The sequence below is a fragment of the Eleutherodactylus coqui genome, chromosome 8 (assembly GCF_035609145.1).
Source record: "Eleutherodactylus coqui strain aEleCoq1 chromosome 8, aEleCoq1.hap1, whole genome shotgun sequence".
In the NCBI taxonomy this organism is placed as follows: Eukaryota; Metazoa; Chordata; class Amphibia; order Anura; family Eleutherodactylidae; genus Eleutherodactylus; species Eleutherodactylus coqui.
This window is the reverse complement of record NC_089844.1, coordinates 4,663,893-4,686,062: the sequence shown is the minus strand read 5'-3', so window position 1 is coordinate 4,686,062 and position 22,170 is coordinate 4,663,893. Positions and strand designations below refer to the sequence as shown.

At 48.3% G+C, this 22,170-nt stretch overlaps 1 protein-coding gene across 1 annotated transcript in view; it reads left to right on the top strand.

Moving 5' to 3' along the window:
- The window catches only part of TMEM163 (transmembrane protein 163), a 428,078-nt gene that overhangs the window by 288,763 nt on the left and 117,145 nt on the right, over positions 1-22,170 (top strand). Inside the window, exon 4 of the mRNA XM_066575137.1 lies at positions 171-262. Within this exon, the coding sequence (XP_066431234.1) occupies positions 171-262 (92 nt within the window). The remainder of the gene's footprint in view (positions 1-170; positions 263-22,170) is intronic.

Here is a 22,170-nt window from a genome sequence, read left to right as displayed (position 1 = left end):
CCGTCTGAGCAGTTTTTTTCTTCTTCCCTTTAAAGATGACATTTTCCTTTAAGTTCCTTTTGAAGCCCAGAATCAGCTGCCGATCCCTCCGTGTCCCCCGGCCGGCGGGGCGCCTCTTAGATACGACGGATTACTAACCGCCTTGTTCTCTCTCCCGCTCTACCTTTCAGTTTGATGCCGTTCTGGATGTCTTATCTTCTGCGATCGTCTTATGGCGCTACAGCAATGCATCTGCCGTCCACTCAGCGCACCGAGAATACTTGTGAGTACACTGAACATACTGACTAATACTCTTAAAGGGACCCAACAGAAAACTACTACTGACTACATGACTTCTGCACTACTCTGGGAGGCGCCGGGGGTGATAGGGGATGAGTGCTTCCTGTTCCACCATCAGATATCTTGTGTCTGACTGCCATATGTGTACAACACTGCAGAGTAGGTTGGTGCTATTTAAGCATCGGGGAGCAAAAAAACAACAATGGGGATAATCTTAAAGAAACAGTTCACTCAGAATGTAATGCCAAGAAGAAAACCTCGTTCACAGTGTTTGCCGGAGGCCGGCTGGAGACTCAATGCAAAAACTGGAACATACTCGCCCCACCATGTGCCATGTACAAAGCTGTTATGTGACAGGGGGGTCTTTGTGCCCCCCAGGCACCAGGGCTCTGCCCTCCTCTATCATTAGGGAATTGAAACAAACGATGACAGTCATCTAAACGAGTGCCGAGGACACCGCTAAGGTCTTCAGCGTTTAGCAGGGAGATGACTGCTGGATTGCGGGCTTCTTGCTCAGCGCTTCACCTCCGATGTGTAAGACTGAGCAGGGAGCGATTACACCGAGCGGGGAGCGATTACACTCAGCGGGGAGCGATTACACCGAGCGGGGAGCGATTACACCGAGCGGGGAGCGATTACACCGAGCGGGGAGCGATTACACTCAGCGGGGAGCGATTACACCGAGCGGGGAGCGATTACACTCAGCGGGGAGCGGTTACACTCAGCGGGGAGCGGTTACACTCAGCGGGGAGCGATTACGCCGAGCGGGGAGCGATTACGCCGAGCGCGGAGCGATTACGCCGTGCGGGGAGCGATAACGCCGAGCGGGGAGCGATAACGCCGAGCGGGGAGCGATAACGCCGTGCGGGGAGCGATAACGCTGAGCGGGGAGCGATTACACCGAGCGGGGAGCGATTACGCTGAGCGGGGAGCGATAACGCTGAGCGAGGAGCGATAACGCTGAGCGGGGAGCGATAACACCGAGCGGGGAGCGATAACACCGAGCGGGGAGCGATAACACCGAGCGGGGAGCGATAACACCGAGCGGGGAGCGATAACACCGTGCGGGGAGCGATAACACCGAGCGGGGAGCGATAACACCGAGCGGGGAGCGATCAGCTGATCGCCCCACATCTCGTTTCTTGCAGGATTGTCCTGCAAAAGGGTCTTTAAAATGGGCGCGGTTTATGAAAATCTGGCCAAACCTGGGCGTTACGGGAGATTGGGATCGTTCTTGGTGGATTAGAGACGGGCGGAAAACGGGCGGAAAACGGCCTTGTGAATGTGGGTTCACATGTTGGGAAGTGTGACCCCCCCCCAATAGCAGGGGACAGAGATAAGCTTTATGATCCATGTTCCCTCTCCCCCCCCCCCCCCCAATAGCAGGGGACAGAGATAAGCTTTATGATCCATGTTCCCGATTCCCCCCCCCCCCCTCCCCGGCGCGGCCGCGTGATTCGCAGCTCCAGCATTTGTCAAAGTCTTATTTTAATTTAAATTGTAATTAGTAATTCAGTGTTTGGCTGAGAATAACCTGAGAATAACGATATTCACCGCGAGACGGATCTGTTATCCTCGTTATTTACTGCGCACGTCACTTGCTTGAGATAATGAGGAGAGCGCCGAATCTAACGAATGTCTAATGAGCCGCCTTTGGTTACTAAGGAAAGTGTTCTGTTTGTTAACCAGACGGAGCTGTGTGGTGGCGGTGCTTCACAGAATGTGCCGGTGACCTGCCAGCCCGAATGAACACCCTGCCAACATTATATACTAAGTGCAATATATAGAAGTGATACCCACTGCAGTCCACATGACCGGCAGCGCCGCAGATCTCCAGGGCAGGGGGCTCACAGCTCACAACTTGGGTTCTCACAGTCTGACAATTATGAAAAGTCATATTTTGCTGGCTTCTGTGCAAGTATAACGAGATAATGAGATACCCAGGTTATATCAGCATGCTATATTCTATGCTTTATACTATATACAGGAGATGTGTAACTTATACCAGCTGTACATATATAATTAAACACAGGAGATACCCAGGTTATACAAGCTGTACATATATAATTATATACAGAAGATCCCCAGGTTATACCAGCATGCTCCATATCACTATATACAGGAGATGTATAACTTATACCAGCTGTACATATATAATTATATACAGGAGATCCCCAGGTTATACCAGCATGCTCCATATCACTATATACAGGGGGATGTATAACTATACCAGCTATACATATATAATTATATACAGGAGATCCCCAGGTTATACCAGCATACTCCATATCACTATATACAGGATGTATAACACATACCAGCTGTACATATATAATTATATACAGGAGATCCCCAGGTTATACCAGCATGCTCCATATCACTATATACAGGAGATGTATAACTTATACCAGATGTATATATATAATTAAACACAGGAGATACCCAGGTTATACAAGCTGTACAAATATAATTATATACAGGATATACCCAGGTTATACCCGCATGCTCCATATCACTATATACAGGAGATGTATAATTTATATACAGGAGATCCCCAGGTTATACCAGCTGTACATATATAATTATATACAGGAGATCTCCAGGTTATAACAGCATGCTCGATATCACTATATACAGGAGATGTATAACTTATACCAGCTGTACATATATAATTATATACAGGAGATCCCCAGGTTATACCAGCATGCTCCATATCACTATATACAGGAGATGTATAACTTATACCAGATGTATATATATAATTATATACAGCAGATCCCCAGGTTATACCAGCATGCTCCATATTACTATATACAGGAGATGTATAACTTATACAGGATGTATATATATAATTATATACAGGGGATCCCCAGGTTATACCAGCATGCTCCATATCACTATATACAGGATATATAACGTATACCAGCTGTACATATATAATTATATACAGGAGATCCCCAGGTTATACCAGCATGCTCCATATCACTATATACAGGAGATGTATAACTTATACCAGCTGTACATATATAATTATATACAGGAGATACCCAGGTTATACCAGCATGCTCCATATCACTATATACAGGATATATAACGTATACCAGCTGTACATGTATAATTATATACAGGAGATACCCAGGTTATACCAGCATATTACTATATACAGGAGATGTATAACCTATACCAGCTGTACATATATAATTATATACAGGAGATCCCCAGGTTATACCAGCATGCTCCATATCACTATATACAGGAGATGTATAACTTATACCAGCTGTACATATATAATTATATACAGGAGATACCCAGGTTATACCAGCATGCTCCATATCACTGTATACAGGAGATGTATAACTTATATCAGCTGTGTGTGGGTGTGTGTATGTATATATATATAATATAGACAAGAGATACCTAGGTTATACCAGCATGCTCCATATCCCTATATGCATGATGTATAACTTATACCAGCTGTACATATATAATTATAAACTGGAGATACCCAAGTTATACCAGCATGCTCCATATCACTATATACAGGAAGATGTATAACTTATTACAGCTGTACATATATAATCATATACAGGAGATGCCTAGGTTATGCCAGCATGGTCTATATCACTATATACAGGATGCATAACTTGTACCAGATGTACATATATACTTATATAAAGAACATACCCAGGTAATACCAGCATGGTTCATATAACTATATACAGGATGCGTAATTATACCAGCTGTACATATATAATAGAGCAGATACCCAGATTATACCAGTATGGTCTATATCACTACATACAGGAGATGTATAACTTATACTAGATGTATACCTAAGTTTGGAGCGTCAGGTCTGCAGATGAGTAGTCAGGGATGAGCCAGGAGTAAGTAATGGAAGGTTTTGTTTTGCAGTACAGATGGATGAGGCAGGTAACATAGTCAGAAGGGAAGCCAGAAGTCAGTATCAGGAGGTCTTGTAGAAATAGATAAACAGGCAAGTGGCGCTTGATAAAACAGTGCTCTGGAGGACAATAATCATATACTGTGTGAGTAGCAGGGACAAGCTTTTATAGGAAGTACAATCAAGACTGAGGCGGGGTCAGGATCAGGAGCCAGGAACTATGTAACTGGGAACAGCAAACATGGCTGAGAGTCATGCAAAGGAACTGTCCACTGGCTAGATAACTCAGTAGCGAAAGCTACTGACTGGAGCACAGGAGGTCCTGGGTTCAATCTCTGACAGTAGCCCCCTCCTTCTAGGATGACCTCTGGACATCCCAGGGGCTGGCTCACCCGGATACTTATGAAATTCCCCCATAAGCTTGGGAGCATGCACATTTTGGTCCAGCTCCAATGAGTTCTCATCTTGCCCATATCCCTGCCACTGCACTAGAAAATTTTGTAGCCTTCTTCTATACCTTCTGGAGTCAAGGATTTTTCCCATTATGAATTTGTCCTGACCTTGCACCATTACTGGAGGCGGAGGTGGTTGCTGCCTTCCCACAAAGGTTTACTCCTGAAAAAGTTTTAACAAGGACACATAGATAATGGGGTGAATCCTCACGGTGCCCTGGAGCTTTAACCGGAATGCCATCTGGCTGACCCTCGCTGAGATTGGGAAGGGGCTGATGAATCTTTGCCCAAGTTTGGGAAAGGGTACATGAGCCTTCAGATTCTTGCTGGACAACCACACTTTCTGCAACCCAGAAGGTAGGAACCGCTTGATGGCGTTGGTCTGACGCTTTCTTATAGGGCTTCATCCTGGACTTCCTGTAAGGCCTCCTTCAATTCCTTTTGAATTTCCGCCAATGCTGCCAGTCTGTGGTTGACCATCGGGACAGGGGTGTTGGTAGGAAGACCAGGAATGAAAACAGAGTGTGTCCCATAGTTGGCATATAGTAGGCCATGGGAGGTAGAACTATTGCCATTGGGTATTGTTATACATAAACTCCGTTGTTGATAGATAATCCACCCAGTCGTCCTGTAGGTAGGAGATAAAACATCAGAGATACTGATCCAAAATCTGATTTGTTCTTTTGGTTTGATCGTTGGACTCGGGGTGGAAAGCAGAAGACAAATTAATAGTGATGCCCAAGGTCACGCAAAAAACTCTTCCAGAACTTAAAAGTGAATTGTACCCCCCATGCTTCAGGGGTCTGCCTATACTCTTGCTACAGAAATGTTTCAGGGGTCCGCCTATACACTTGCTACTGAAAGCTTTGAGGGGTTCGCCTATATGCTTGCTACAGAAATGCTTCAGGGGTTCGCCTATACTGTGGTTGCACAAAGGTTTCCCAGCATGGTGTTCAGCTGTCTGGCAAAAATACACTGAATGACTTGGGCAGAAGTGTGGGCTGAGGTCCTGGGCGGGGTGAAACTCTGCCATGTTTGGGCACTCTCATTTCTTCATGTGTAATACTGTCCCTGGGTTTCAGGGGCTCGCCTATGCTGTGGGTGCACAAAGGTTTCCCATTGCATTGTTCAGCTATCTGACACATACACAGAATGAATTGTGTCACACAAGGTGGACCCTGGGCCCGCTCACGTGCTTCCCACACAGGATTGCGGGTCGTACCACAGTCACGGTTTCTCAGGCTTATTATGCCACCTCCTCCTCCTGCTTGGGGTCTGGGGATCAGCACTGGTCGACATGTATTTGCTCTCGTGTTACCGCAGTTATCTGAGACAGTGGTTTGGACCAATCAAAAGAAGCGTAACTGAATTAATGAGACGTTCACATCAGCTCTAGCATCTGAGTCTGCTTTATACCCATGATTGCTGAGGGTGTGGGCAGAGGCAGAAGTCCTGGGTGGGCAACTGCACCAGGTTTGGCCTGTGGAGCTTCTTCGTGTTTCATCCAGTCTTTGGAACGGTGAAAGGAACCGTAACTGATGGCACATTGGGTCAACGAGGTGGGGGCTGGGACCGAGTCTGACCCTGGGCCCGCTCACGTGCTTCCCACACAGAGTATTGCAGGTCCTACCTCGGTCACTGTTTCTCAGGCTTAATATGCCTCCTCCTCCTCTGGGTCTGGGGATCAGTGCTGGTCGGTATGTATTATCTCTCGTGCTACAAGTTACCACAGTTATCCGAGATACTGGATTGGAGCATTCACAGGAAGCATAACAGATTGACTGAGACATTCAGAGGGTCACTGTATACCTGTGGTGGCTACTTTTGCGACACCTCCCACTTCAAACTAATCTTTGGTGTTAGTATGTGCTACTGCATTGTGGAGATGTGTAGAAGTGCTGGCACCTGAGTCCCCTTTATGCCCACGTTTGCGGCTCCTGACAATTTTGTGACAGAGGTGGCACGGGATTGGTATTATGATCGTACGTCAATTTATCATCAATTCTCATCAGCATTGTGGGCTATTGTCCACACTTTCACAGAGGGTTGCTGCCTGGCCCTGCCAACCCTCTGCAGTGTGCGTCTCCAGTTCCTCCTCATCATGCAGTACGCACTTATAAATCGACATGAGGGTGGTGTGGCTATCAAGCGAGCGTGTGGCGTGAGGCCAGGTGAATGCTGCGCAGGGAAAATTTTGTGTGCGCTGTGGACGCAGAGTTGTGCGGGGGGTTGGACAGCAATGCCAGCATGTAACCCAGGAGAAGAGGCAGCGGTGTCACCCACAGGCTGTGATTGTCCTTGGTTGCACCTAGTGTGGTGCTCAGCCAAGATGTGCCTGTGCGTGTGCCCTGCTGCTTATGGTCTGTCCCAAGTAAATTGTTATGGGGGTGACCACCAGGCTCTTGCCCCCAATTTGGCTTAATAGTGCAACCTGGGAGCCTCAGATGCACCCATGCATGCTGCCCCTGCCCTTCCCTATCTGTTTCTGTGGTGTTTCCATGACTTTCTGATGTTTTCAGACGTTTCACACAACCTCCCCTATGCGGAGCATCGGTCAGCTTGAAAAATGCTCGAGTCTCCCATTGACTTCAATGGGGTTTGTTACTCGAAATGAGCTCTCGAGCTTTACGAAAAGTTCGACTTGAGTAATGAGTACCTGAGCATTTTGGTGCTCGATCATCTCTACAGATAACCTCTTGGCATAACAGAGGAATTCTAAGTTTTCTTATAGTCAGTAAGCCCTGTTACTGGATGATGGGCTCCGTCCAAGAAGTGTCTCCATCCAGTGAAAGACACTTTGATGGCCAAAAGTTCCTTGTTCCCGACTTCACAGTTTTTCTCTGCAGGTGATAGGGTGTAGGACAGAAATGTGCATCAGTGTAGTTGCATCTTATCTCGTACTTGCTGTGAAAGCATATCTCCCACGGCGGAGTTGAAGGCGAGCACCTTCACAACAAAGGCAATTCTGGGTTTGGATGGATCAGTACTGGTGCTGAAGTGAACAGAGTCCTTAGTTTCTTAAAAGCGGTTTGCGCCTCCGTGGACCAGAACAATGTGTGCTTTCTTTGTGAGGGAGGTGATGGGAGAGATGACCTTTGAGAAGTCCTTGATAAATCTTCTGTAGAAATTCACGAAACCAATCAGGCGCTGTACTTCCTTCAAACCTTAGAATGGCCAATCTAGCATGGCTTTAACCCCTTCCCACTCCAGGGTGTAAGCTCACGTCTTGGCAGCGGGGAACTTTCCGCAACAGGACATACACTTACGTCCTGTGGATAGCACGAGATCAGAAGAGATCTCACACTATATGGCAGCAGGAGCTGGCTGTCACTGATAGCCGGCCTCCCGCAGCAACAGTGGAGCTGCATCGGAGCAGCAACCCCCACTGTGAACCCCTTCCCTGCATGATCTATGTAGATAGCGGCATGGGTTCATAAAGGGAGCCTGCTCCCTCTGTGACATCATCGGACTATTGCAATGTAATCGCGGAGACCCCAACTGGTGGCCATGGCAACAGGACACCAGATACTAGCGTCTTGTATTGCCATTGCCTAAGATCACTGTAACATGCCTTATCATAGCGATCATCGGTGCTGTGGTGTAAGTCCCCCACTATGGTGGAGAAAAAAGATAAAGTACAAAAAAGAAAAATGTAAAAAAAATGTAAGACAGACGTTTTTTGGTGCTTTTCTGATATTAGCATAAAACAAAAATGAAATCCCACATATTTGGTATCGTCACGTCCGTAAGGGCACATACAATAAGTTGGACACACTTTGTATCCTAAAAGCAGTTTAGGAAATGCTAAAAAACAGGCAAAATGCTAATTTTTATTATTGTGCCTCTTGAAAAACGCAATAAAAGTGATCAAAAAAGCGTTATGTACCCCAAAATGGCACCGATTAAAAACTACAGCCCATCTTGCAAAAAATAAGCCCTTGCAGAGCTCCGCCCATAGAAAAATAAAAAAGTTACAGGACTTTGAATGCAGCGATATAGAAAAAAAAAAAGATTTCCCATAAAAGGGGTTTTATTTCATAAAAGTGGCAAAACCTAAAAAAAATAAGAATTTTGGTCTCGTTGTAACCGTACCGACCCGCAGAAAAAATGTACTGTGTCATTTATGCTGCATGATTAACGCTGTAATAAAAAAAACATCTGTGGCAGAATTGATGCGTTTTCTCTCCCAGCGATCATAAAAAAAATAATAAACATTTTACAGTGAAGTCAAATGTACCCAAAAATGGCACCGATAAAAACTACAGTTCGCCACGCAAAAATCAAGCCCTCATACGGAAAAATACAGAGGTTATGGCTTTTTGAAAATCTGTCAAAAATCGTTGCGTCCTTAAGGGGTTAATCTTGCTTTAATACTTAAAGGGGTTGTCCAACTACACATGATGGCATCTATATATATAAATATGAGTCTGTCTGTCCTTTATGCATTACTACTAGAGATGAGCGAGCACCAAAATGCTCGGGTGCTCGTTACTCGGGACGAAATTATCGCGATGCTCGAGGGTTCGTTTCGAGTAACGAACCCTATTGAAGTCAATGGGCGACCCGAGCATTTTTGTATATCGCCGATGCTCGCTAAGGTTTTCATTTGTGAAAATCTGGGCAATTCAAGAAAGTGATGGGAACGACACAGCAACGGATAGGGCAGGCGAGGGGCTACATGTTGGGCTGCATCTCAAGTTCCCAGGTCCCACTATTAAGCCACAATAGCGGCAAGAGTGCCCCCCCCCCCTCCCAACAACTTTTACTTCTGAAAAGCCCTCATTAGCATGGCATACCTTAGCTAAGCACCACACTACCTCCAACAAAGCACAATCACTGCCTGCATGACACTCAGCTGCCACTTCTCCTGGGTTACATGCTGACCAACCGCCCCCCCTCCCCCCACAGCGCACACCAAAGTGTCCCTGCGCAGCCTTCAGCTGCCCTCATGCCACGCCACACTCATGTCTATTTATAAGTGCGTCTGCCATGAAGAGGAACCGCAGGCACACACTGCAGAGGGTTGGCACGGCTAGGCAGCGACCCTCTTTAAAAGGGGCGGGACGATAGCCCACAATGCTGTACAGAAGCAGTGAGAAATATAATCCTGTGCCACCGCCATCAGGAGCTGCACACGTAGGCATAGCAATGGGGAACCTATGTGCCACACACTATTCATTCTGTCAAGGTGTCTGCATGCCCCAGTCAGACCGCGGTTTTTTAAAAATAGTCACAGGCAGGTACAACTCCGCAATGGGAATTCCGTGTGCACCCACAGCATGGGTGGCTCCCTGGAACCCACCGGCTGTACATAAATATATCCCATTGCAGTGCCCTGGACAGCAAAGCTAATGTCAGGCTTAATGCAGGTGGGCTTCGGCCCACACTGCATGCCCCAGTCAGACTGGGGTTCTTTAGAAGTGGACACATGCAGTTACAACTCCGTGTGGACCGACAGCATGGGTGGGTGCCAGGAAGCCACCGGCGGTACATACATATATCCCATTGCAGTGCCCAGCACAGCTGATGTAACGTCAGCTTTAATGCAGGTGGGCAAAAAATTAATTGGATTACACTGTAGGCGAGGGCCCCGAAAAATTGGTGTACCAACAGTACTGATGTACGTCAGAAAAATTGCCCAACACATTAATCGTTTTGGTTAATGTGGCTTAATTGGTAACTAGGCCTGGAGGCAGCCCAGTTAAAATAAAAATTGGTTCAGGTGAAAGTTTCAACGCTTTAATGAGCATTGAAACGTATAAACATTGTTTACAAAAATTATATGACTGAGCCTTGTGGCCCTAAGAAAAATTGCCCGTTCGGCGTGATTACGTGAGGTTTCAGGAGGAGGAGCAGGAGGAGGAAGAGGAATATTATACACAAATTGATAAAGCTAAAAGGTCCCCGTTTTTGATGGTGATAGAGAACGATGCTTCCATCCGCGGGTGCAGCCTACGTATTGTTTAGGTATCGCTGCTGTCCGCTGGTGGAGAAGAGAAGTCTGGGGAAATCCAGGCTTTGTTCATCTTGATGAGTGTTAGCCTGTCGGCACTGTCGGTTGACAGGCGGGTACGCTTATCTGTGATGATTCCCCCAGCCGCACTAAACACCCTCTCTGACAAGACGCTAGCCACAGGACAAGCAAGCACCTCCAGGGCATACAGCGCGAGTTCAGGCCACGTGTCCAGCTTCGACACCCAGTAGTTGTAGGGGGCAGAGGCGTCACGGAGGACGGTCGTGCGATCGGCTACGTACTCCCTCACCATCCTTTTACAGTGCTCTCGCCGACTCAGCCTTGACTGGGGAGCGGTGACACAGTCTTGCTGGGGAGCCATAAAGCTGGCAAAGGCCTTGGAGAGTGTTCCCCTGCCTGCGCTGTACATGCTGCCTGATCTCTGCGCCTCCCCTGCTATCTGGCCCTCGGAACTGCGCCTTCTGCCACTAGCGCTGTCGGATGGGAATGTTACCATCAGTTTGCCCGCCAGGGTCCTGTGGTATAGCATCACTCTCGAACCCCTTTCCTCTTCGCGAATGAGAGTCGAAAGGTTCTCCTTATACCGTGGGTCGAGCAGTGTGTACACCCAGTAATCCGTAGTGGCCAGAATGCGTGTAACACGAGGGTCACGAGAAAGGCATCCTAACATGAAGTCAGCCATGTGTGCCAGGATACCTGTACGCAACACATGGCTGTCCTCACTAGGAAGATCACTTTCAGGATCCTCCTCCTCCTCCTTCTCCTCAGGCCATACACGCTGAAAGGATGACAGGCAAGCAGCATGGGTACCCTCAGCAGTGGGCCAAGCTGTCTCTTCCCCCTCCTCCTCATCCTCCTCATGCTCCTCCTCCTCCTCAACGCGCTGAGATATAGACATGAGGGTGCTCTGACTATCCAGCGACATACTGTCTTCCCCCGCCTCCGTTTCCAAGCGCAAAGCGTCTGCCTTTATGCTTTGCAGGGAACTTCTCAAGAGGCATAGCAGAGGAATGGTGACGCTAATGATTGCAGCATCGCCGCTCACCATCTGGGTAGACTCCTCAAAGTTTCCAAGGACCTGGCAGATGTCTGCCAACCAGGCCCACTCTTCTGTAAAGAATTGAGAAGGCTGACTCCCACTGCGCCGCCCATGTTGGAGTTGGTATTCCACTATAGCTCTACGCTGCTCATAGAGCCTGGCCAACATGTGGAGCATAGAGTTCCACCGTGTGGGCACGTCGCACAGCAGTGGGTGCACTGGCAGATTAAACCGATGTTGCAGGGTGGCAGCGTCCGTGTGGGACTTGCGGAAATGTGCGCAGAGGCGGTGCACCTTTCCGAGCAGGCCTGACAAGCGTGGGTAGCTTTTTAGAAAGCGCTGAACCACCAAATTAAAGATGTGGGCCAGGCATGGCACGTGCGTGAGGCTGCCGAGCTGCAGAGCCGCCACCAGGTTACGGCCGTTGTCACACACGACCATGCCCGGTTGGAGGCTCAGCGGCGCAAGCCAGTGGTCGGTCTGCTCTGTCAGACCCTGCAGCGGTTCATGGGCCGTGTGCCTCTTATCTCCTAAGCTGAGTAGTTTCAGCACGGCCTGCTGACGCTTGCCCACCGCTGTGCTGCCGTGCCGCGCGACACCGACTGCTGGCGACGTGCTGCTGTTGACACATCTTGATTGCGAGACAGAGGTTGCGTAGGAGGAGGAGGGTGGTTTAGTGGAGGAAGCAAACACTGCCGCAGATACCACCACCGAGCTGGGGCCCGCAATTCTGGGGGTGGGTAGGACGTGAGCGGTCCCAGGCTCTGACTCTGTCCCAGCCTCCACTAAATTCACCCAATGTGCCGTCAGGGAGATATAGTGGCCCTGCCCGCCTGTGCTTGTCCACGTGTCCGTTGTTAAGTGGACTTTGGCAGTAACCGCGTTGGTGAGGGCGCGTACAATGTTGCGGGAGACGTGGTCGTGCAGGGCTGGGACGGCACATCGGGAAAAGTAGTTGCGACTGGGAACTGAGTAGCGAGGGGCCGCCGCCGCCATCATGCCTTTGAAAGCCTCCGTTTCCACAACCCTATACGGCAGCATCTCCAGGCTGATAAATTTGGCTATGTGCACATTTAACGCTTGAGTGTGCGGGTGCGTGGCGGCGTACTTGCGCTTGCGCTCCAACACTTGCGCTAGTGACGGCTGGACGATGCGCTGAGAGACATTGGTGGATGGGGCCGAGGACAGCGGAGGTGAGGGTGTGGGTGCAGGCCAGGAGACGGTAGTGCCTGTGTCCTGAGAGGGGGGTTGGATCTCAGTGGCAGGTTGGGGCACAGGGGGAGAGGCAGCGGTGGAAAACCGGAGGCGGTGAACGGCCTTCGTCCCACCTTGTGGGGTGCTTGGCCATCATATGTCTGCGCATGCTGGTGGTGGTGAGGCTGGTGGTGGTGGCTCCCCGGCTGATCTTGGCGCGACAAAGGTTGCACACCACTGTTCGTCAGTCGTCTGCACTCTCAGTGAAAAACTGCCAGACCTTTGAGCACCTCGGCCTCTGCAGGGTGGCATGGCGCGAGGGGGCGCTTTGGGAAACAGTTGGTGGATTATTCGGTCTGGCCCTGCCTCCACCCCTGGCCACCGCATTGCCTCTTCCAACCTGCCCTGCTGCTGCACCTGCCTCCCCCTCTGAAGACCTGTCCTCAGTAGGCGTAGCAAACCAGGTGGCGTCAGTCACCTCATCGTCCTGCTGCTCTTCCTCCGAATCTCTGTGCGCTCCTCCCTCGGACTTACTCCAATTACTACTACCTGAGTGATAGACAACTGTGTCTCATCGTCATCGTCCTCCTCACCCACTGAAAGCTCTTGAGACAGTTGCCGGAAGTCCCCAGCCTCATCCCCTGGACCCCGGGAACTTTCCAAAGGTTGGGCATCGGTCACGACAAACTCCTCCGGTGGGAGAGGAACCATTGCTGCCCAATCTGGGCAGGGGCCCGAGAACAGTTTCTGGGAGTCTGCCTGCTCCTCAGAATGTGTCAATGTAATGGAGTGAGGAGGCTGGGAGGAAGGAGGAGCAGCAGCCAGAGGATTCAGAGTTGCAGCAGTGGACGGCGCAGAATTCTGGTTGGTCGATAGATTGCTGGATGCACTTTCTGCCATCCACGACAGGACCTGCTCACACTGCTCATTTTCTAATAAAGGTCTACTGCGTGGACCCATTAATTGTGAGATGAATGTGGGGACGCCAGAAACGTGCCTCTCTCCTAATCCCGCAGCAGTCGGCTGCGATACACCTGGATCAGGAGCTCGGCCTGTGCCCACACCCTGACTTGGGCCTCCGCGTCCTCGCCCGCGTCCACGTCCTCTAGGCCTACCCCTACCCCTCAGCATGGTGTATTACTAGTAGTGCAGAAACAGAACGCTGTAATTAAATGTGCCGCTTATTGGCCTGTGGTTGGATGCTGCCTTCGCTTACAGAACGCACAGCAGAGCCAGGAAAGAATTTTGCGCAACCCTGCTGTAAAACTTAGCTGGCTGCATATTAATTAGGACTACTACCCCCAGCAGAGACGCAGTACACTCAGGACGGTCACAGGCAGCCCAAATAGAATGTTTTTTCCCAAATTTTTTTGGAAAAGCCCACTGCCTATATAGACAGTATATCTCTTTCACTGTCCCTGCCTCACCACTACTGTCCCTGGACTATGTAAAATTACTGCAGACTGTTTCCCTCTGGACAGGATGACAGCGGTGATGTAACGGCCAACGCAGAGCCAGGAAAGAATTTTGCGCAAGCCTGCTGTAACACTTAGCTGGCTGCGTATTAATTTAGACTACTACCCCCAGCAGAGACGCAGTACACTCAGGACGGTCACAGGCAGCCCAAATAGAATGTTTTTTCCCAAATTTTTTTGGAAAAGCCCACTGCCTATATAGACAATATATGTCTTTCACCTTTTTCACTGTCCCTGCCTCAGCACTACTGGCCCTATACTATGTAAAATTACTGCAGACTGAGGACGCAATGCTCTGCACGGCCGATATACAAGAAAAAAAAAAAAGTGAAACACTGCAAAAAGCATCCTCAACAGTACTGCACACGGTCAGATGTGGCCCTAAAAAGGACCGTTGGGGTTCTTGAAGCCTAAAATAACTCCTAACGCTCTCCCTAATGCAGCTCCAGCATCAGCAGCACTTTCCCTGATCTCTGTCAGAACGTATCTGTGGCGAGCCGCGGGAGGGGCAGATTTATATACTCGGGTGACACCTGATCTCGCCAGCCACTCACTGCAGGGGGGTGGTATAGGGCTTGAACATCGCAGGGGGAAGTTGTAATGCCTTCCCTGTCTTTCTATTGGCCAGAAAAGCACGCTAACCTCTCAGAGATGAAAGTGAAAGTAACTCGAACATCGCGTGGTACTCGTTACGAGTAACGAGCATCTCGAACACGCTAATACTCGAACGAGTCTCAAGCTCGGACGAGTACGTTCGCTCATCTCTAGTCACAACTCAATTATTCAATGCTAATTGCAAAAGTAGGTGCACACCTTTGTAATGAAACTTCCAGGTGTCATACAAGTGTGAAATTTGGCATGAGCATTCTCTAGGTCCTAAGAGAGGAGAGTGGGAGGGGTGGCACATTCTGCAGAGGGACATCGGTACATGCAGCCTGAGAAGAATCTAACGTTCCTCTATATGTATACATGTTTTATTTCTTGGTTCCTCTAAAGTAACCTTAACTTCATAAAATTTTAATGAAAGCCATGTATATCAGCTAGTATAATTATAAACAGGACATACCCAGTTATATTTTCATGGTCTATATCACAACATACAGAATGTATAACATATAGCAGCTGTACATATATAATTATATATAAAACATACCCAGTGTTGCGTCTGCTGGGAGCTAGGGCACCGCACCTCAGCATGGATGTAGGGCAGCGTCCAAGCAAAACCGCAATCACATTCACAGTATATGCTAGAACATTTTACACCACTCCAGGCAAAAAAGGAAGGAGAAACCTGTTCCTCACTAATCAGAGGAAGTGGGGAACCCCTACCTAAAAGCGGGGTAGGTGTCCTAATAAGGACGGCCCAATGTCTTCATATAGGCCCTGACTATCCCTGATTAGGTTCCTGGAGAGATGTACAGAACACAGGACATGCCACTGTTCACACCTACACACAGAATAGGACTGTTCACACCTCATGTCCAGCCACCTACTCAGACATGCAGAACATGTTGCAGTTAACCCCAATAACGCAGAACAGGAACCCCACTCAGAACTCTCATGCATACAGATATCAAACAATAGCTAGTCAGCCACCAAACTAACATAAGGGGACAGGGTCAGACATCACCCACCTGACAACACTCAAGACATCAGACAGCTGGAGGCCGCACCTGTCAAAAGGAAAGAGAGGGGGTCCGCATAAGATGCAGACAGGGAATACAGGTGTCGAGACCGTCCTCATGGAAGGTGAGAGAAACATTTCAGACTAAACATGCATAACACCAGCTTTGAGTGGAAATAAGACAAAATTAATAAATTACCAGCATCCTCTAGCCAGAGGAGCTGGTATTTATGTGCAGCAGACCAGTGGGGATTGGCTGGCTGGAGTAACTCCACACCCATCCAGCTCAATCATCCTACACCTGTGAAGCACTGCTGCTGAAAACCCATATAGAACAACAGATCCCAGCAGCACAACCTGACACCCGGATACATGCTACATGTCACTATCTTCAGGAAATGTATAACCTATACCAGATGTACATATAGAATTATATACAGGAGATCCACCAGGGTCAAAGCGGGACAAAGGGGTGTGGTCAGAGGCAGAGGATTTCACCTCCATTCTAAAACGTACAGGCCGGTTGAAAAAATTGCGTCACCAGAAACACTATCATATAAACTCATATATGTACAGCTGGTTAAACATCCTGTATATAGTGATATGGTGTATGCTGGTATAACCTGGGGATCTCCTGTATATAATTCTACATGTACAGCTGGTATAAGTTACACATCTCCTGTATATAGTGATATGCAGCATGCTGGTATAACCTGGGTACCCCCTGTATATAGTTATATATGTACAGCTGGTATAAGTTATACATCCTGTATATAGTGATATGGAGCATGCTGGTATAACCTGGGTACCCCCTGTATATAGTTATATATGTACAGCTGGTATAAGTTATACATCCTGTATATAGTGATATGGAGCATGCTGGTATAACCTGGGTACCCCCTGTATATAGTTATATATGTACAGCTGGTATAAGTTATACATCTCCCTGTATATATTGATATGCACCATGCTAGTATAACCTGGGTATGTCTTCTATATGTAGGTCTGCATGTACAGCTGGTATAAGTTATACAGCTCCTGTTTATATTGATATGGACCATCCTAGCATGACTGTTACTTACAACCAGGACGCCCTGGATCTGTCATTTGCAGATCTCCCACAAATGCAAATGAATGAGTAACAAAACAGGGATAAAACCAAAATATAGGAAAAACTGTTGCTATATAACTTAACACAGAAAAGGGGCCCCGCCCTGACCGCAGGGCGGTCGCCGTAATAAGGACGGCCCTCACAGCGTAACTCGGCCCCTAACTGACTTTACATGGGAAAGGAAAATAACACAAGAAAAACCAAAACTAGAAATGAAAACAAGCACAGAACATAGCCTGAGATGCAGTAGGTAACTGAACGATCCAGGACCAGAACTCTGAGGCCTTAGTCACACGGGCGTTTTTTCCCGCGATTTGCGGATCGCATGACGGATGTGCATCCGCAAATCGCGTGACCGGGGCCGAAAAATCGTCCGAAAATACTGCTCCTAGCTGCGTTTCAATAGAAACGGGCCGGAGCTGTCCAGCGCATTGAATTCAATGGAGCCGGCAATACAGCCGGCTCCATTGAAAGCAATGCGCTGAGGGCGATCGCGGGATGAATTTTCGGGAAGGGCTTAAATATATAAAATATATATAAAATCCCCGCCTGCTGAATGAGCTGCCTCTGATTGGTCACAGCCTGGCCAATCAGAGGCAGCTCTCACTCACACCCATTCATGAATTCATGAATGGGTGTGAGTGAGAGCTGCCCCTGATTGGTTCCTGCGCTGAGCCAATCAGAGGCAGCACTCACCCATTCATGAATTCATGAATGGGTGTGAGTGAGATCTGCCTCTGATTGGTCAGGCTGTGACCAATCAGAGGCAGCTCATTCAGAAGGCGGGGATTTAAAATCCCCGGCTGCTGAATACGACTCACAGCTGTTCAGAGCAGTTCAGGAGGACTGCCGCCGGCCGCGCTGAACTCCGTCTGCCGGGACCAGGTGAGTATATATATTTTTTTTATTTTTACACATTTCTGGATGAATTGCAGGGAAGGGCTTATATATTTAGGCCCTTCCCAAAAATTCATCCCGCGCTCGCCGGCAGCCCATTGCTTTCAATGGAGCCGACTGTATTGCCGGCTCCATTGAATTCAATGGGCAAACATCGTTCTTCTCTGTCACAGCTGTGGCAGAGGAGAATGATTTCTGTAGTATATGTTCTCAATGGGGTCGGCGCTGCTGCGGCCGGCCCCATTGAGCGCATATAGAGAAGAGAACAGGAATCGCAGATCGCAGATAGGTGAACATTCTGTTCTATAATTTATCGGACGAGCGCATAAAAAGCGCTCATGTGTCCGATACCATTGCAATGGTTTTATAAAATCGCCAGACGCATGTGCATGCGCAAATCGCGGCTAAAAACGCCCGTCTGACTAAGGCCTGAATGGTAGCTCAACCAGACAGACTGAAAATCAACCACAGCTGAGCTCCGTATCAACCTAGGTAAAAATGCCCTAATAATTATCCACTAAGCACGTCAATCCTAATACCACAACCACTGAGCCAGGCGATGTAGAAACCCATCCAAAACCAGCACCAGACTATCAGCAAGGCAGAAATTCCAGAACCGCCACAACAATTACATTAGTATTACTTGTATATAATTTTACATGTACAGCTGCTATAAATTTACCCTCCCCCATTATTCAGTGATATGTTGTGTGCTGGTATAACCTGGGTATCTCCTGTATATAATTATATATGTAGAGCTGGTATAATTTATTTATCCTGCATATTTTGATATGGAGCATGCTGGTATAACCTGGGGATCTCCTATATATCAAAGTGCTAACGACCACTTGTGTGTAATGTATGAGTTACATGCAAAGCCTGACAGCACCTGCAATGTCAGTTACTGACTCTTAGCTCCACCCCTTGGTCACATGACGGTGATGTCATCACATGTTGTTTTTCCTTCTTGTGCACTGGATGAGGGATTATGGAATGACTACATCCCCCACAAACCCCTGCAGTGTCAGTTGCTATGGATACAGCAGTACTCAGTCTGGAAGTTTACACCTGGTTGTGAGCCTCCAGCACACGTGTGTCGAGACACCAATAAATGACACCTCACAAATGTCCAATACATAGCTTGTGCTGACAGGACCTGTGATGTCACCATCATGTGATCAGTCACACTGTGTCTGAGCTGAATGAGGAATTATGGCCAGACTACATCCCTCACAAATCCCTGCGGCGTCAGTTGCTATGGAAACAGCACTACTCAGTCTGGCGGTTGGTAGCTGGTTGTCACCTCACAAATGCATACTGACCAACAGCATTGCAGCAGAGTCCTTCCCCGCTATCTTCACACCTCCTGAATGTGATATCATGTCATCTCAGGTGCTAGTGCCGCCAACACCAGTCCAGCCTTCATCTAATCCTCAACCGCTGTCCAGTGTTGAAACCAACCGTTGCTGTCATGTAAACATGTCACCACAGAGGGGTTAACGCTGCCGAGCAGCTAATGCAGCTTACATGATGCAGCGTCAAGCCACAATGTAACCGCAGCCACCAGCTGAAGTTTGTAAATCACGTGCAGCTCATATGCGAAAGCTACGTAGCAGAGCTGTGTGTGTCTGTGACGTGAATATAGCAGAGCTGTGTGTGTCTGTGACGTGAATGTAGCAGATCTGTGTGTGTCTGTGACGTGAATGTAGCAGAGCTGTGTGTGTCTGTGACGTGAATGTAGCAGAGCTGTGTGTGTCTGTGACGTGAATATAGCAGAGCTGTGTGTGTCTGTGACGTGAATGTAGCAGAGCTGTGTGGTGCATTGCGTCACCAGAAACACTGGTACTATAACATCCTAATAATTACTAGTAATATGTAGCGTTCATATAAGTGTTTCATCCTGTATGTAGTCATATGTTGTGTGCTGGTATAACCTTGATGTCTGCTGTCTTAAATTCTATGTATACAGCTTGTATAAGTTAGATGTCTCCTGTGTATATAGTGGTATGAGATACACTGGTGTACCCTGGATACCTTCTGTTACAATTCTATATGTACAGCTGGTATAAGCTGTATATCCTGTAAATCGTGATCTGGTGTGTGCCGGTATAACCTGGGGATTTACTCCATAATCCTACTAGTTATTTATACTACCAGTGTTTCTGGTGGTACAATGCACAACTTACTAGGACTGGGGGCATCAGCCTGACTGACGCTCCCTTACCAACTAATAACAAAAACTTACCGACAACTTCTTTAGTGTCAAATGTGGGGTAGGCCACAGCTTTATTAAAGATTTAACCTTTACTACCTATTATTTCTAACTCGCTAACCCTTCCCATGCTCCAACCCGCTTAACTTAACTGAATTCAACTTTAACAGTTCCACTGGACGTTTGTAAGCCCGCTTTCCTTGGGCTTGTAAACCTTCCTTCAAACCAGCATGGAAAGTTCAGGCAAAAACCAGCTGTGACGACTTCCAACAACTAAAGTCTTATAAAGTCTCTCCTCGCCCAATCCCCCGGGCGGGTGGGTGGGTGTCTTGCACGGCTTCGTCTTCTCTCTTCACTTGCTTCTCACTTCTGTTCCTCTTCCTTCCTTCTCCCCCCCTTCCGTTCTAAGCTCCTCCCCCTTTCTATCTCGCTATTACCCTAAAGCTCCGCCCCCAGTCCCCTGCAGCCGCGTTACTCACTATGCTGCATAAGAGACTGGGGGCATCAGCCTGACTGATGCTCCCTTACCAACTAATAACAAAAACTTACCGACAACTTCTTTAGTGTCAAATGTGGGGTAGGCCACAGCTTTATTAAAGATTTAACCTTTACTACCTATTATTTCTAACTCGCTAACCCTTCCCATGCTCCAACCCGATTAACTTAACTGAATTCAACTTTAACAGTTCCACTGGACGTTTGTAAGCCCGCTTTCCTTGGGCTTGTAAACCTTCCTTCAAACCAGCATGGAAAGTTCAGGCCACGCGGCATGCGCCGTATCCTTCACGGCGCATTCCGCCCCACCCCACGAACCCGAGCTAGCGCAGCCTCGACTCCATCCTGCAGTCCTGACAAGAAAGTGTCCAAACCGACTTCATTCAGGTGTACCCCGTCATTCCTCAGTGCACCTCTCTCTCTGTCCTCCAACTCCCAATGTCGTATAGCAATCCCCCCCCAGGGAATGCACAAATTTCGAAACCCTTTGGTTGATCACCTTCCGGACATTCTCAATTGCTTCGGGGCTTTTTGCCCCCCTCCAACGCCTCCTGCCGATAATATCCGACCAGACCAACATGGACTCTTGAAAGCACTCCCTAAAATGGAACATGTCTTGTTTCATTAGGACGAGTAGATCGCCCAACTTTACTTTTCCTAGGTCGTTCCCCCCGGCGTGCACGACCAGAATGACTCGCCGGGGGGTCCACCTGCTAATTTCCGTGATAATTTTCAGCAAACTGGGCCACTGCAGGCCTCTAACTCCATACCAGTTGACCACCGTGTCCGTCAATCCCAGGCTCCTTCCTAGTGGCCGAGTTGCTGCCCTCCTTTCGGCCCAATACACAAAAGAGTGACCGACAATCCATATTTTCCACGGTTCCGCAGCTGAAAATAGAAAAACAAAAGAAAACAGAACCCATACCGTCCAACCGAAACGAATTAACCAACAGACAGAAAAAAAAAAACCTCGCCAATCCTAATTCCTATAACACTAGGTCTGGTCTGATGTATGATTTATAGGCCTGCGACTTCCATCTACCCAGACGTTTCACGTCCTCCTCCTTCATACCATGTGCGTCTGCCATGGTTGCCGCCCCTATTCTAAAAGAATGCGTACCGAATTCGGACGCATTCAGACCTGCCGCGCGTAGTGCTGAACGAAAAACCGCCGAAAATTGGAACCGGGTGAGGGGTGTGCCCTGCGCATGAACAAAAAATTGGTCACAGATGTTACGCGAGCTCATATACTCACGTACCGTGGCTACCGGGCACCACTTGGAGCCAAGGCTGTTAATCGCTAACCACTCGCCTCTGCCATACATGTCCGTTTTGGACTTTCTAATGCATACCCGCAAAGACTCTCCCGAGGGGATAACGTCGTTGTGGCGAAGGCCACCCGGCTTGTTTTTACTAGCCGGGACCAACTCACCGATGCGCAATGCCGCGAAAAACGCCATCGAAAAAGCTGCCCTGAATAGCAACGCTTCCGAGCTATTGTCGCAAACACTTTCTAA